Genomic DNA, 14,194 nt, shown 5'->3' with positions numbered 1-14,194 from the left:
ATGTAACAACATGATCTCACTTTTATCGAATCCGAAATAAGCTGAACCCATAATAGATATTTTAAGATTAATTTCTCCAAAATATTTGTTGAAAGAGATTTTCTCGAATTACCGTACTATTTGACTGGAATGTCAATTCTTGAGTATACTTTGTATGTACGGTTTCAAAATTTCCGTACCCCTTAGTCAAAGATTTTATCTAAAATTAAAAAAAAAAACAAATGATTAAAATACAAACATCTAGAAGTTGAAAGTTTTCAAAGGTTTCAAAATTTTCGGTATCTATTTTATACAAATAAATAGGATATAAAAGTTAGGTAATGTTTGTTCGATATGTTACGGAAAAGTAACATACTACAATTTTAAGGAAACATTTAAATATTTAAAAAATATTAAGATATATAATTCATACTTATTGAACTTTATATTTCCGTATCTAGAAATTTAATTTTGGTATGGAACTACAAAAATAGATAAGATTTGAAAATATACATTAATATTAGCTAATTGATGATGTTTTTTTTTTTGGGGTATGATGTCTTTTCGTGTCATTTTTTTGTTGTAGCCTGAGCTAAATATTAATTGAGATGTCAATTTAATTTTTGTGGAAGTCGCCCAAATTAATTTACTAAAACTAAGAATTAGAATTGTCTACATCCAACCTAAAAAATTAGGCATTTGTAAATATCGGATACCCTATTAATCCAACCCTAGATTCCACTTAATTTCAGCTTCAATATTAAACAACTGAACAACCTCGTCACGAGTAAATAGGGCTGACCTTAAAAGATTAACTTGAAGATAAACACCCACTTAGCTATCTGGCATGCCCTTGAAAGAATAATGTGTCTATAAATACCATAATAAGCAAGCTTACCAAACTTAGGCCATGTTCAGTATCACCTACCTAAAACCAGCTGCAGGCTTCAGGATAAATCTGTTCTTATCCATTTTCTAAAGAAATCTCTGCATCTGCAAGGGTCTTGATTTTCCAAGCTTAGCAGTGTCATCCTTGGTAAGCCTGCTTGTTAGCTTCTTTCATGGTTTTCAATTCAATTTATTGTTAGCTTATCATGTTTGTGAAGATTTTATTGTTCAACTATGCTGCAATTGTTGGGGTGGCAACTGACTTCTGTTCTGTGATCAAAGGACAAAGGAACCCAGACCTGATTTCTGGTTGTTTGAAGTTGGTTTTCTGAGAGGAGTTTGGCTTATGGGAAGTGTGGAGCCTGTTTGTGAGTTTTGTGGGGTGGCGAGGGCAGTGGTGTACTGCAAACAGGACATGGCGCCCCTTTGCTTGCAGTGTGATGGCTTTGTGCACTCTGCAAATTTTATATCACGACGCCATGTCCGTTCCCTTCTATGTGACAAGTGCAATTCCCAGCCAGCAACAATTCAATGCCTAGAAGATGAAGCCTGTCTTTGTGAGAGCTGTGAGTGTAATGTTAATTCCTGCTTGGGATCTGAACACAAGCACCAGCCCTTAAGCTTTTATTCGGGCAGTCCATCCCCGGAAGAGTTCATACAAATTTGGTCATCTTCTCCAAGCTGCAAGAGTCCAGTATCTTTGAGTACAATTTGCATCAACAGCTATTGGGAGAGTAGGAACAATAATAGAAGCTTGTTCTGGTCAGTGACATCATTGACCAACAGGATGAAGGAATTGGAATCTTTTACTAAGATGTCCTCATCACCCATGAGTCCACCTCAAGCACTGTTCTTCTCCTCAGTGCCACAACTTTTAAAGGTGATTTCCTCTATTTTCTTGGTATTGTTTTCCTTCTGCTTTAGTAAATAAATCTTATATTGAATCGAATACTTGGCTTGTCTCATGTATGTGGCAACTCATGATGTGTAGCAAGACCCTTCAGAGTCGCAGAATCTTCATATTTGCAATGATAATAATCTCTGCGAGGGGAGCATGGATGACGCAGAATTGAATTTAGAGAAGAGTGATAAGGTGTATGGCAGCTCAGAGTCTTATATCAATTCTTTCGAGGATGTTGGAATGAGTTGCCCATACATGGACAAAAGCTTGCCAGCTGTTGAATCTAATATCGAGGTTTCCTTCTAATCTCTAGGTCTCACCACTTTCATCACATTATTCTACAATTATCAGCTCTTCCAGCATATTAGAAAGCCACCATGTCTAGATGCTTATAACCTAGTTTTTTCAAGCAGAACAAGTTTTTTTTACTCATTTTGTGAAACCCTTCGGCATAAAACCAGTACCAAACACTAGATTATCACCTGTACCCTATCAAAAGCTGGATGTCATGCCTGATTTGTTACCTTGAGTTGATGACTGTAGAGCATCATGACGGCATGCCTTTTCATTGTTCTCATGTTGCAGGCCTACTTGGTGTTATGCAGGCTGTGAATGATCAAGAACCTATAAACCCCTGCAGAAGCCAAAGTGTCAACCTAAATTTTCCTACTGGGCTAGTTCAATCTGGTGCCTCACTCTCCCTATCCAACATCACTGGTGAAAGCTGTGTTGCTGACTATCAAGATTGTGGATTATCGGCAGTAATTTTAAATGGGAATCCAACTTGGGATGCGAATCTGGGGACTAGTTGCTCTCAGGCAAGGGTTGAAGCCAAGAGGAGATACAATAAGAAAAAGAAAACCCGAATGTATGTATGTAATTCAACTCATTATTAAAAGAATCTCCTCTCTAATATTAAGATGATCATAACTCGAATGATTCTACTTTGTGCATTGAATGACTTCTAATGTCTTTCTAAATAATCACTGAAATTTTCCACCTGTAACCCAATCTTTTAACAACTATTTCCAACTCTGTGCATGATATAAGATAGACATGGTATTCATTCGCAATGAATATTAATTTTGGTTTTCCATGAACCCTCTGAAAAGTGTTATGAGTGTTTGATAATAATTCTAAAAATTGTTTTTAACCATTTTAACACTTAAATAATAAAAATTTTCAAGTATTAAAAATATTAGAAGCACTTCTTAGAATCATTGTCGTTATAAAACTCCTCTTTCTTTAAAACATAACAGAATTTTCATGTATGTGATGCAGGTTCGGGAAACAAATAAGATATGCTTCTCGTAAAGTCAGAGCTGATAGTAGACAACGTGAAAAAGGTAGGTTTGTGAAGGCAGGTGAAACTTATGGCTACAATTTCCACTAAAAATCATATCTTCACTCTTTCCGACTAACCCTGCTTAAGTAAGGCACCAAACTATCCTAACCTACCTGCTCAAACTGAGAAAGAAGTCAAAATGCAGACACTCTGTTTCAAATGCTAACCATGTTGAAAGAGTAAGGAGATGGGGAGATGGGGAGATGGGAAGCAGCATGGTTATTCACCAGTTTCTCCAAGCTCAAGCATTTATTGTTCTTTTCCTTTCTGTAAATAGAAGCATTGATGTATGAAGAAGATATCCATTCTAAAAACTAGCAGGTTCTCTGTTCTTCCTAGAGTTAAAAAGGGATAGACTATTCTTTAGAATCTTTGTGTAATAATATCAGTAATTTGCCCTCATGCTTCTTCAATATTTCTCACCCCAACAATCAAAAACAGAGTGCAGAAAAAAGGGCAGCAGAATAAGAATCTAAATTATGTTCACATATCCAAGGAACTCAAGGAATGACTATTACAACTATGACAAATAAAAGGATGGGTATAACTACATTCATTCAAATAAAAAGATCCGTATAACTCCATTCATTCAGACATTTCAACAAACAGTTTCTCACAATTCTCAGAACATGATAAATAGATAAGAAGGAATCTTCGTTGTTCAATTTGCACTTACTTTTTTCCTGTTACATTTGACACCAGGCCCCTCAAAAATTTTGCCGACTTCGTTATGGGTGAGTTGATGGCCATTAAGTTATACAAAACATTCTCGACTTCACCAATAGCTGGCCTTGCCTTGAACCTGGAAACTACCTTCAGTTCTCCTTCTTCTTCAACCAGAACAGTCCATTTCTCACCACTCAAAACCCCATCTCTCACACACTTGAAAACCACTCCCTTTCTCTTGCTCAAAACCCCTCTAACCTCCAACCCCATGAACGAATAAATCACTTCAAATGAACCCACAAAGCCACTCAGCCCTCCAAAGCTGCTCTCATCCTCAAAAGCCCATTTGGGGTTGAAAATCACTATTGGCTTTGGGTACAAAGTCTCAGTTACTGTTTTCATAACTGCCAATTGTGAAGTCTCAGGCGCCAAAAATATTGCCACATCACAAGAATTCAAAATTCTGTTACTCTCGTTGGTAATTGAAGAGATGTCCATGTGTTCAACATGGTTTGTTGAGTGAAGCTCAAAGGTCTTAATTGCAGCTTCTGTCAATGTGGGGTTAGGCCACAATATGAGGCTCTTAACAGGGGAACCTTTTCTCTTGATGGGTATGTCGCCAAAGACATCAAAAGCGAGTTGGGAGAGTGAAGCAGGGGAGTCATCAATGACTGGAATTTCAACCCGAAACTTGGGCTGCTTCTGTTTCTTGAGTTTGCCAGTGAGTTTAGGGTTGTTGAGGGGCTTTTCTAAAGTGGTGGAGAGGCAGGTCTTGGCTTGGAGGATGGCATCTTCTCTTGAGGTGGGTGGGGTGGAGGAAGACAACGAGGATTGAAGAGGTGGAGGAGAGATTTTTCGCTTGCTGGGGAGTTGCTGTGGGAAGAAAGACACATGGTATTGGTGTTGGTGATGTTGTTCAGTGGGAAATGAGAGAGATTGGAAGAGAATTTTAGCGACCGGAAATGGGGTTGAGGGATTTGTAGATCTGAAAGTCTGTAAATGGATTTTGAGGAGATTGGAAGCCATTCGCGCCTTTAAAGAGAATGATGAAAGCGTAGGGTAGGTTGCGAGGAAAGGAGACAATAGGCCTAAACAGATAAGCGAAGAGACATCATGGCAGCTTCAGAGCCTCAAAAAATTGGAAATAAATAAATAAATAACATGAGTTATGACTCTTGCCTGCTCCAAGCAAGGATAAAATGGCACCCGTTAGTGGATTCTTTTAAACAGTTCCGTCTCTCTCAATATTCCGGTATAAACGAAAAGAGGTAAAGGGATTAGAAAACCTAGTTAACAACTCGTCTTGAGTCATGCCTGCATTTAGTGCAACATATTTTTTCATGGATCAGTTGTAAAAAGCCTGTCTGTATTTAGATTCAATAATTTCAGTCCCTTACACTGCCAAAAACAAGTTGCTTCGTAAAAGTGTGAAACCAAATCAAGGGTCAAAATCTTTTACAATTATGCTTAATGGACGGGTCTCAATTTTTAATGCTAACATGGCAAGACCATATCAAAGCATACAGCACGAGCACGAAAATATCCTTGGCAACCCTGAGGATAAGGAAACTTAAAGCCAGGGTCGAACGGAAAAGAATGAAATGTAAGTTGCCAGATTAAACTTATTGAGATTTACATGCAAATACCATCACTAATTCAGGTAAGTTCTTAAATTGCAAACATCTTCCATCACCCACGAAATCCAGTTAGAACCAGGAACACTAATAGTCTAATACAGTCCAGAAACGACAAAATGAAAGTAAACTTCTTTGGGGCAAAATGCAAACCCAAATCATTAGAGGTTGAGTTGCTGATTTAAGCAACTGGTGGACGGAGCACATGATCTTGTGAGGTATCAACTGCAGCAGGTGGCATGAATTGCCACATAGCAACTCCTGGGTAGCCGATGAATGGAACCAACTTGTTGCCGCCAGCTTGGCCTTGAGCTGCAAATGCAGCAGGGATTGAAGGAACGGGAGGCAGGAAACTAGGTTGAGCATTCATTGCTTTCAGTTGCTGCTCCAGTTTCTCTTTCTCGGCCTTTAGCCTTTGCTTCTCATCACGAAGCTCATTCTTCTCAGCCTAAATAAGAAAACGGCAACTTACTGTAAGTTTTTGTATTTTTTTGGGACATTGTAGGTAAGAGGGAGGTTAACTTTTATGTAGAGGAGAAATGGAAAATGGCGTGGGGTATGGAGATTCAACAAGTTCAATGCTCCAACATTTTTTACAGAAACTAAGATAGCCTCACCTTCAATTCTTTAATCTTCTCCTGGAGACTAGAATTTGAGTCCTTCAACTTCTGCGACTCACCTCGTAACTGAGTTACCATTCGAACTGCATCAATCAAAATAGAAGACTTGTCTGTTTTTGGAGGCCTTCCAGGCTCCAGGATAGAACCCAATTCCATAAACCTAGATATCATGACATATTTAGTACGAGGAAGAGAAAGAATGCAAGAAAAGAAACAGAAATGGAGTACTTGTCATTTAGCCTGTCCCTCCGCAACTTCTCCCTACATGCCTTCGAGCTAGATGCACCACATGATTCAGATCTCACCCTGTAACAGGAAATGCAAACAGATACGTGCATGAGAAAGAGATAACAATGGGAGGGTATGATAAAATTCCTCCAGTAACAAACTAGCTTACTTAGTCAAGTAACTCATTTGATATTAAATAATTAATAATAGGTAAGCATTTTAAGCTTTATGCCAAAGTTTCTGTATAAACCATGTTGGATAACAGGGTTGGCAATTTTGTTTTGCCCATATAATCTGCTTATCAAGTTTATGAACATTGCAAACAGATTTCTTCAAACAGATTATGAAGGTCTTGATGCAGCTGCAACTTGGCCTTCAATCACCATCTCATAGTTAACTTTGCTATCATCTCTATCATTGCAGCAAGTGAGGGAGAGAGAGAGAGAAGAAATTCTAATCGTTCCTAACTTAAAGATGAAGAGCACACCTAAACTCTAGAAGGCAGTGAGAACAAGATAGGTATTCAAGTAATGGGCATGGACCACATTTTGAAACAAGGAGCATAAAAGATGAAAGAAGTTCAGTACTCACCCTCTTCTTTGATCCAGTTTCCTTAATGCCGTCAGAGTCCCCAAATGAACCATCAATTTCCCCACTAGGAATGCATTAGATCACATGTAGCAGAAATGGTAAGAGAACAATGTATATATATATATAATATCACCAGCAAAGTTACAAATATATAAAACTTGAATCTTGCTTATTAAAGAAAAAGTACAGCATTGTCACCAATGTTCCAATCAAAAAAATAGAAAAAACTGGAATATGCTCATATTCCCCCCTCCCCCCACCCCCAAATTCATGCTGAACAAAGTCAAATATAGCCTCAATTTTTTTTATAAACAAATAACGCAACTATATTAAACAGCACCAAAAGGACAGCACACCATAGTACACATGAAGTATACAAAGAGTGCCAAGAGGAGCAAACAAAAAGAGAGAACACAAAAAATACATCTTCCTCTCTTAGTAATAACCCAATCAATCTACAAAATCAAATAAAGACATATAACTTATATCTATTTATAACTTCACCCACGAAAACTAAAATATAAGAAAGTTGTTTTTCAAAGTTTAATCTAAATGCTCCTCATTATCAAACGACCTTCGATTTCATTCTTGCCATATGGTCCAAAAGATAAACAAAAAAACTACTTTCCAAACTTCCTTGAATGTTTTACCCACAAAGGAAGCATACCACCCTTAGAGGGTCTCTTGAACATAGCAACTTGGACCCATTGAATATCAAACAAGGCAAAAAGCAACTGCTAAGACCCTCACCTAGGCACAATAGAGAAAGATGTGATCTATGCACACTTCTTCAACTTTACCAAGAAAACATCTATTGACCAACAACCACCCCCTCTTCTGAAGGGCCTAGGGTCAAGACCTTTCCCTGAAAAAACTAACTACATAAGGCACCCAAGAATTCCAAATAACACACATTGGAAAGGAAATTGATTCCCCCGCATCCACACCACCTTGTCTTCCCCCATCCCCAGCCATATCTGCCGCCACTCCTTACAACCTTGAAAAAAAAAAATCCTCTACATTGTGCAATTCCCAGTCATTTAAAGGTCAAAGAAACAAGGGTTCCAATGACCCCACTCTCCTGTATGATGCCATAAATCCACAACCATTTAAAGGTCAAATATAGCCTCAATTGAATTGGAGTCCTATTATCGCAAACAAATTGATTCACCAGATAAGGTTAAAACCTCAGAGTCATCAATGAACTTTCTTGGCAGCTGCCAGCCGCTGAAACCAGTTTACTCTTATATATGCCAAAATTTCATCCAACGGATATACCCAGTACCAGAGTGACATGTAAAGTTCAATTAACTTCATAATTGGCCTCATAACCTAGGGTTTCTTTTCTATGTCCTAGGAAAGAACTGAAGAGAATGATATGGTCACCCTAATTCCATTTCTACATCAATGTTAAGAAATTACCCGAAATCCCATGCACCCAACCAAGCAACCCTTCTGTTGTTCAGTTTTAGGAAAAAAAAAAAATAGAACTATTGCTTGTGCAACAATAACTTTTCTGGCTATGGGGCCTGTGATAATGCAGGTTCAACTCTGCATGTATTAGTTCCACTACGAGCTCATCCATTCCAGAACCCCAGAAAATGGGACCCATAATCCATATGGGTCTTTTCCTATATCATTTTAGTGAACCAAAGCAAAAGGAAATAAAAGAATTTGATTCTCCTTTCATTTTATTCTCCTCCAATTTCTATTCACTGAAATATTAATGGAGCCAGATGAACATTCTCCGGATAAAAATGCTAAAAATTTTAACATATGGCTGTTCATTCGCAAAAGGGTCGGTCCATATGAACTATTACACTTTTTCTCAAGTCCGAATACAGATTCACAACCCCAGAGAACTCCAAAAGAGCAATCTTTTATTTCGCATCAGCATTTGCGTGATCTCTCCACAATTTTGACTCACAAATTTCCACCGGACAATTCAAATTACCGTATGAAAGGAAAAACGCATAAAGAATAACAGCTTGATTCAGCTTAGATATGAGGTTCAAATATAACATAATCATAAAAGAGAGAAATTCATTGAAAATAAATAAATAGGGGAAAAGGAAAAAAAATCTAATGGCCGGTTAGGCTGCCTCGAAATTTCAAGAACAGGAAGAAACTTTCGAATCTTAAAACCGCAACTTCGACCAAAAACATTTCCACAAAATTCCAAATTTTCCTATGCTGTTTTCTCGGACACCAAACAGACAACAAAGTCAACATTACAAGAAGAATACAGCAAGATCTCAGTACCTGACATTAGCAGAAGAGTTCAAGGCCTGCACAGGAGTCCAGGCGAACCCTGAATTCGTATTAGCGAAATTCGAATCAGGGACAGGGATGTCCTCGATGAGCCCGTACTCGTACAGCCAATTGGTGGCTTCTGGAGAAACCATCTCGAAGGAACCTCCGAAAAATCGAGGAGGCCCGGAGGCAATTTCCCGGCAGAGGGAGGAGCGCGTTAGGGTGTTTGGGGAGAGAGAAAAGGGGGGTTTTCTCGAGGGAGAAAAGGGAATCCGAGTGTGGAAAAATGTGGCAACTAGGCAAATGGCAAGCGTTGAGATTCGCAAGTTGGGCTTTTGGCTGTATGGCCCACTCTCTACTCACAAGATGGGCCTGGCCCTTCTCAAAGTGAAGGAATGGTTCAGTGAGCTAACATCTATTCCCTTCTTACCCAAAAGCAACGCAAAAGGCTTTGTTAGTTTTTCACTCCTTTAATTAAATACCAAAGCTTTTTCTTGGATGATGGTTCCAATTCCAAACCCTACTGTTGTGAGGTTCCAATTCTAAAATGCATTTTCTATTAATAATATGTTTTAAAAAATCTTGATTTAGATTCATTTTCAAAATATTCTCGGACATCATTGGGACGTGTTTTTATTTTTCATATCCAAATCTAAGTAAAAATATTCTCAAACATCATTAAGGCGTATTTTTATTTTTCATATCAAAATCACAATGGTCTTGATTTATATTCATTTTCAAAATATTTTTGAAAATTATAAAGGTGTGTTTTTATTTTTCATATCAAATCACACACATCAATCATGATTTTGTGGTAAAATTAAAATCATAGCTATTAATTACGATTTTGAAATTAAAAAAAATAATATATAAATATTGATGCCACGAGAAGGGACATAGATGACCAAAGTTGTAGGACAGGGGGGTGAAGTGTGTGGGGTGCTTGGGTTTGTGTGAGGGATGACAGTGGATAAATGGAGTAGAAGTAGAGTGACGTGTGACGATGCTATTGGTACAAATTATTTTGGGAAGAACTAACCTGGAAGAGAGTGCAGTGACCTTAAACCCTAGCCAGCTATCCCCCATCTATGTAGATAATGTGGGCCATAGGCTTTTCTAACTTATTTTTTACAATAATATTATGCATTTACATAGAAGTTATCAAAAAAAAAATTATTTATATTTTTAAATATTACTTAAAATAATGTAAAAAAATAAATAAAAATACTTTTACCTAAAGAAAAATGTTTAAAAAAAAAAGATTAGAATAACAAACAAGTGTTTGTATTGCCTAATGGTAGCCCATTCTCCTATTCCAAAATTTCCGATGCCCATTTGCCCCTAGGCTCAACGTGGCTACCCTTGGTTTAAGTTATGAATTTGGTTATGAATTATACCCCATAGTTTAAGTTAACATTCCATAAATAAGATTTTACAATTATATGTGGATGGTTATAATTGACTAAGATTGTGTTTGTTTTTTGGCTGAATCGAGAAAGTCAAATATTCAATTAAAAGTATTTTTTTATTAATAATATATTTTAAAATCAACTTTTTAATAAATTTAATTTAATTATATTGATTGATGTCAATAAGTTACTTTTAATTAAATAAAAAAAATTGATTTTTTCTATTCAATTAAAAAACAAACATAACATAAATGTCTATAAAGTACAAGCAACAACAGGACAAAAGATTATATGTTGGGAGTTTCTCTGAATTCATTTTAGTCTTCAATCAGCTTCTAGACAACAATTCCCCGAGAGTCAATAACATTAAAAAAAAATACATCACTCTTTTACTAATTTACAACATTGAAATGAATCCAAAACATTTCCCCCAAGAGTCAAATAACATTAAAAAAAATACATTGAAATGAATCCAAAACTGCAGAGACTCAGAGAAGATGATGATGATGATGATGATGATGATGTAGTTGGCATATTCACAGATTCAAGTCATTTTATGGGAGCGAGAGGAGCGAATAAAAGCCTCAGTCCTTTTCCTGATCTCGTCCGGGTTAGCCCCAACAAGCTTGTCCACCTGAGCCCCTTCCCTCATCAGCAGAAAGGTGGGCATGGCCTTTATCTCCATCTTGGATGCCACCTCCTGATACAACCCACATACTTCAATCAACTGAGTTTCTAGCTTCATATAGAGGCAGTGACTGCCTCTAATAGAGCTGGCCCAACTGCTATTAAGTCTAGGAAAGGACCACACAGATAGGGTATTGTAGCCATCAATAATCTTCTATGAAGATCAGAAACATTAAGGCTGAGTTTAGAGTTTATACCAAGTTTTTGGGTTTCATTTTTACCTTAACCTCGTCCACATCCACCACTAGAAACAGCATGTCTTGGTAATTTAAGGCCAGATCTTCAAAAACAGCAGTCATGGCCACAGAGGGAATGCACCAAGCAGCAGTAAAATGAACCACAACCTGCAAAACGGACATTGCTTAATAGCTATAAACATGGAAATTGAAGAAGGAAGTATCATAATTTTGATGGGTTTGGAGACCATTACAAACAAAGACCAAAAGGCTTACTGGGCAGCCCTGATTTGTAGCTTGCGAGAAGAACAAATCCCAGGATTCCTCTGAATCTACCTTCACAACTCTAGACTCTTTCAGCTGTTGATTCCCTGCCATCCTTGCCTTGCAGACTAAAACTGACTACTACTACTTCCCCTTCTTCCCCTTAAAAAATGGTGGAATTTATAGAGAAACTTGGCGAATCATGATGCTGCCTTGTACCTTTGTGGTGTTGAGCCCATTTTTTTTAGTTTTGGGGCTTTTCGAACTAGATTTAATGGAATTGAATGGGGTATGACTCACCACATTGATTGCTTTATAAACTCTAAGCATATCTAGAGGCCGTTTTGCTTTATCCCATTCTATTCTACTTTTGGGATTAGGATGCCTCTTTTTTATTTAAAAAGAAAAAAAGAGAAAAAACTTAAGAAAACACTCATCTTTCATTAATTCAGCAAAAATTAATCTGTTCGTATTAATCAATACGACTAAACTAAACATATTAATAGGAAGTTTATTTTAATTATATTAATTGATATCAATATATTACTTTTAATTAAATAAAAAATCAAAATATCTGACTTTTTCTATTCACCAAAAAACAAACACCATCTATGACTATGTTTGAAAAGTATTTTTTATATTAGTTCACAAAAAATGTCGATATTTTATAAAGTAAATATTAGAAAGTGTCTCAAATTCATAATTAGTGTAAATTCTTTTTTATAAAGAATATTGTATAAAATATTTCCTAAGTTGATATGTTATTATAATATTAGATTTTTTTATAAAATAAGAAAAATTATTAAGAATATCTTTATAAATATTTTATTTTATGAGAGGAAAAAATTATGATATGAAAATAGATCTATAGAGATAATACAATATGAATAGAGATGTGATGAAGAATGGGGGCTATCACGTGAAGTGAGAGACTAAATCCAATAGTTGTATATGATTATATCCTCTATAATATTTTTTATTTTATAGTGAAATAATTTTCTATCATTCATAGATGTAAACATGGTTGACCAAACCACATTAAAACTTCATGTATCGATTATGTGATTGTTTTTTCTTTGTATTTTTTAACTAACATATTTGCATTAAAATTTTCACTTGCACAATAATAAAAACCTATTTGAAAACTTAAAATATTTTTAACTTGTTTTCAATATTTTTTTTAAATAATTTTTATAAAATATTTTATTATTAATCATTCTTCATATTTGCATAATTATTTTTTATATCACCTTTTAGAAAATAATAAATAACAATTTTTTGTTTTTTATTATTAAATATATTTTTCTATTTTTTAATTAATTTTCTTCGCAAAACTTATAATTTAAAAAAGAATTCAACATAAGAGGTAGAAAAAATATTAATTATTGTAAAAGTTTTATTCTAACTTCCAAAAAAAGATATGTAATAAAATCTAGTAATAAGGGATAAGTACGAAGAGAAGTGACGAAAGGTCTCTCCACCCGAAAATATAGTACCTGCAATGATTAAGCAAATTAATGATATTCCAAAAGTCACTCGTACCGAGCAGATGCCTTTAGCTGTCCCCTGTGAAACTGGCCCAGTTTCACATATTGCTAATATTCTATCTATTGGGCGCGTAAACAAGTTTAGGATAGGTATGATCGGTGCAACAGATGGGATAGGATATAAAATATGATTTTTAATGAAATATAATATTCTTAAATATTATATCTGATAGACATGATTCGACGATATTTCTAATGTAATATATTATATTATAAGGCGATATTTCTATTGTAATATATTATATTATATTTAGTTATTAAAATATATATTATTTTTTAATATCTAGTAATTAAAATTGATGTTACATTCCAATATTTTTTATTTTAAAAAATAAAATTTTCTTACATTTAGTTCTTTTTTTAATCATAAATTTAATTGTACAATAAAAAAAATTATTTACATGTATTTTATTTTACAATATATATAACTTAAAATTAATATACCACTTGTAGAAGTGATATAAAAAATAATTGATAATATATCTTAATAATTATCTTATTTTATATTTGGTTGAAAATTTGATAGGATAAGTGATGATATGACTTATTCTATCTCATCACTCAAAAAAAAATGATATTTTTGTTAAATTATAGAATAAGGAGTGAAATAACTTATTTTATTTTATTACCAATCAGAGGATAGGATGAACATCTCTCTTATCGTATTACATATTGTATTCAATCAATCAAGCACGGCTCTAATGTATAAGTATATTTTATTTTAATAAAGCAATGAAATTTGTTAAATAGCAACGGAAAAAATCACTATCATATATTTTCTTATTTATTTGTTTAGCACTTTAATATATATAAAAAAGGGAATATGGGCCTTGGCCCAACTGCCCAACCTTGACATTTTTCAGTTGGGTAAAAAAGTTGCGTGCTGGTTGATGAAACTCAACCATCCTAATGTCAATAAATTTAGCCTTCATTTTCATATACGATATCATTGTATACCTAATCCTTATAATCATACAAACCAAACCTCAAAAAATTATTATTATAA

General features: G+C 35.1%; 4 protein-coding genes across 6 annotated transcripts; 1 reads left to right on the top strand and 3 right to left on the bottom strand.

Moving 5' to 3' along the window:
- The first annotated feature begins 913 nt into the window (after positions 1-913).
- On the top strand, positions 914-3,544 carry LOC117908922 (putative zinc finger protein CONSTANS-LIKE 11). Of its 3 annotated transcripts, none has more exons than XM_034822774.1 (5): positions 914-1,015; positions 1,150-1,747; positions 1,859-2,062; positions 2,374-2,636; positions 3,050-3,529. In XM_034822774.1, the coding sequence occupies exons 2-5, from the start codon at positions 1,214-1,216 to the stop codon at positions 3,159-3,161; spliced, it is 1,113 nt and encodes a 370-aa protein (XP_034678665.1). In that variant the 5' UTR covers positions 914-1,015; positions 1,150-1,213; the 3' UTR covers positions 3,162-3,529. The 3 variants fall into 3 exon arrangements, with proteins under 3 accessions (XP_034678665.1, XP_034678666.1, XP_034678667.1); XM_034822775.1 differs by having other exon boundaries at positions 2,374-2,640; XM_034822776.1 differs by lacking the exon at positions 1,859-2,062 and having other exon boundaries at positions 3,050-3,544.
- A 34-nt stretch (positions 3,545-3,578) lies between these two features.
- LOC117908924 lies at positions 3,579-5,082 on the bottom strand. The gene has a single exon (XM_034822777.1). It carries the CDS (start codon positions 4,803-4,805, stop codon positions 3,786-3,788), a length of 1,020 nt encoding a protein of 339 aa, XP_034678668.1. The 5' UTR covers positions 4,806-5,082; the 3' UTR covers positions 3,579-3,785.
- Positions 5,083-5,368: 286 nt separating this feature from the next.
- Positions 5,369-9,381, bottom strand: LOC117908925 (transcription factor ILR3). Its single transcript, XM_034822778.1, has 5 exons — positions 9,115-9,381; positions 6,853-6,916; positions 6,262-6,338; positions 6,031-6,193; positions 5,369-5,861 (listed from the first exon to the last, which is right to left on the bottom strand). Exons 1-5 carry the CDS (start codon positions 9,255-9,257, stop codon positions 5,595-5,597), a joined length of 714 nt encoding a protein of 237 aa, XP_034678669.1. The 5' UTR covers positions 9,258-9,381; the 3' UTR covers positions 5,369-5,594.
- Positions 9,382-10,806: 1,425 nt separating this feature from the next.
- Positions 10,807-11,903, bottom strand: LOC117909297 (thioredoxin-like protein CXXS1). The gene is made up of 3 exons (XM_034823263.1): positions 11,654-11,903; positions 11,423-11,545; positions 10,807-11,214 (listed from the first exon to the last, which is right to left on the bottom strand). Exons 1-3 carry the CDS (start codon positions 11,753-11,755, stop codon positions 11,059-11,061), a joined length of 381 nt encoding a protein of 126 aa, XP_034679154.1. The 5' UTR covers positions 11,756-11,903; the 3' UTR covers positions 10,807-11,058.
- Between the last annotated feature and the right edge of the window lie 2,291 nt (positions 11,904-14,194).

Source organism: Vitis riparia, chromosome 19 (assembly GCF_004353265.1).
Source record: "Vitis riparia cultivar Riparia Gloire de Montpellier isolate 1030 chromosome 19, EGFV_Vit.rip_1.0, whole genome shotgun sequence".
NCBI classification, from domain to species: domain Eukaryota; kingdom Viridiplantae; phylum Streptophyta; class Magnoliopsida; order Vitales; family Vitaceae; genus Vitis; species Vitis riparia.
This window is presented reverse-complemented; position numbering and strand designations above follow the sequence as displayed.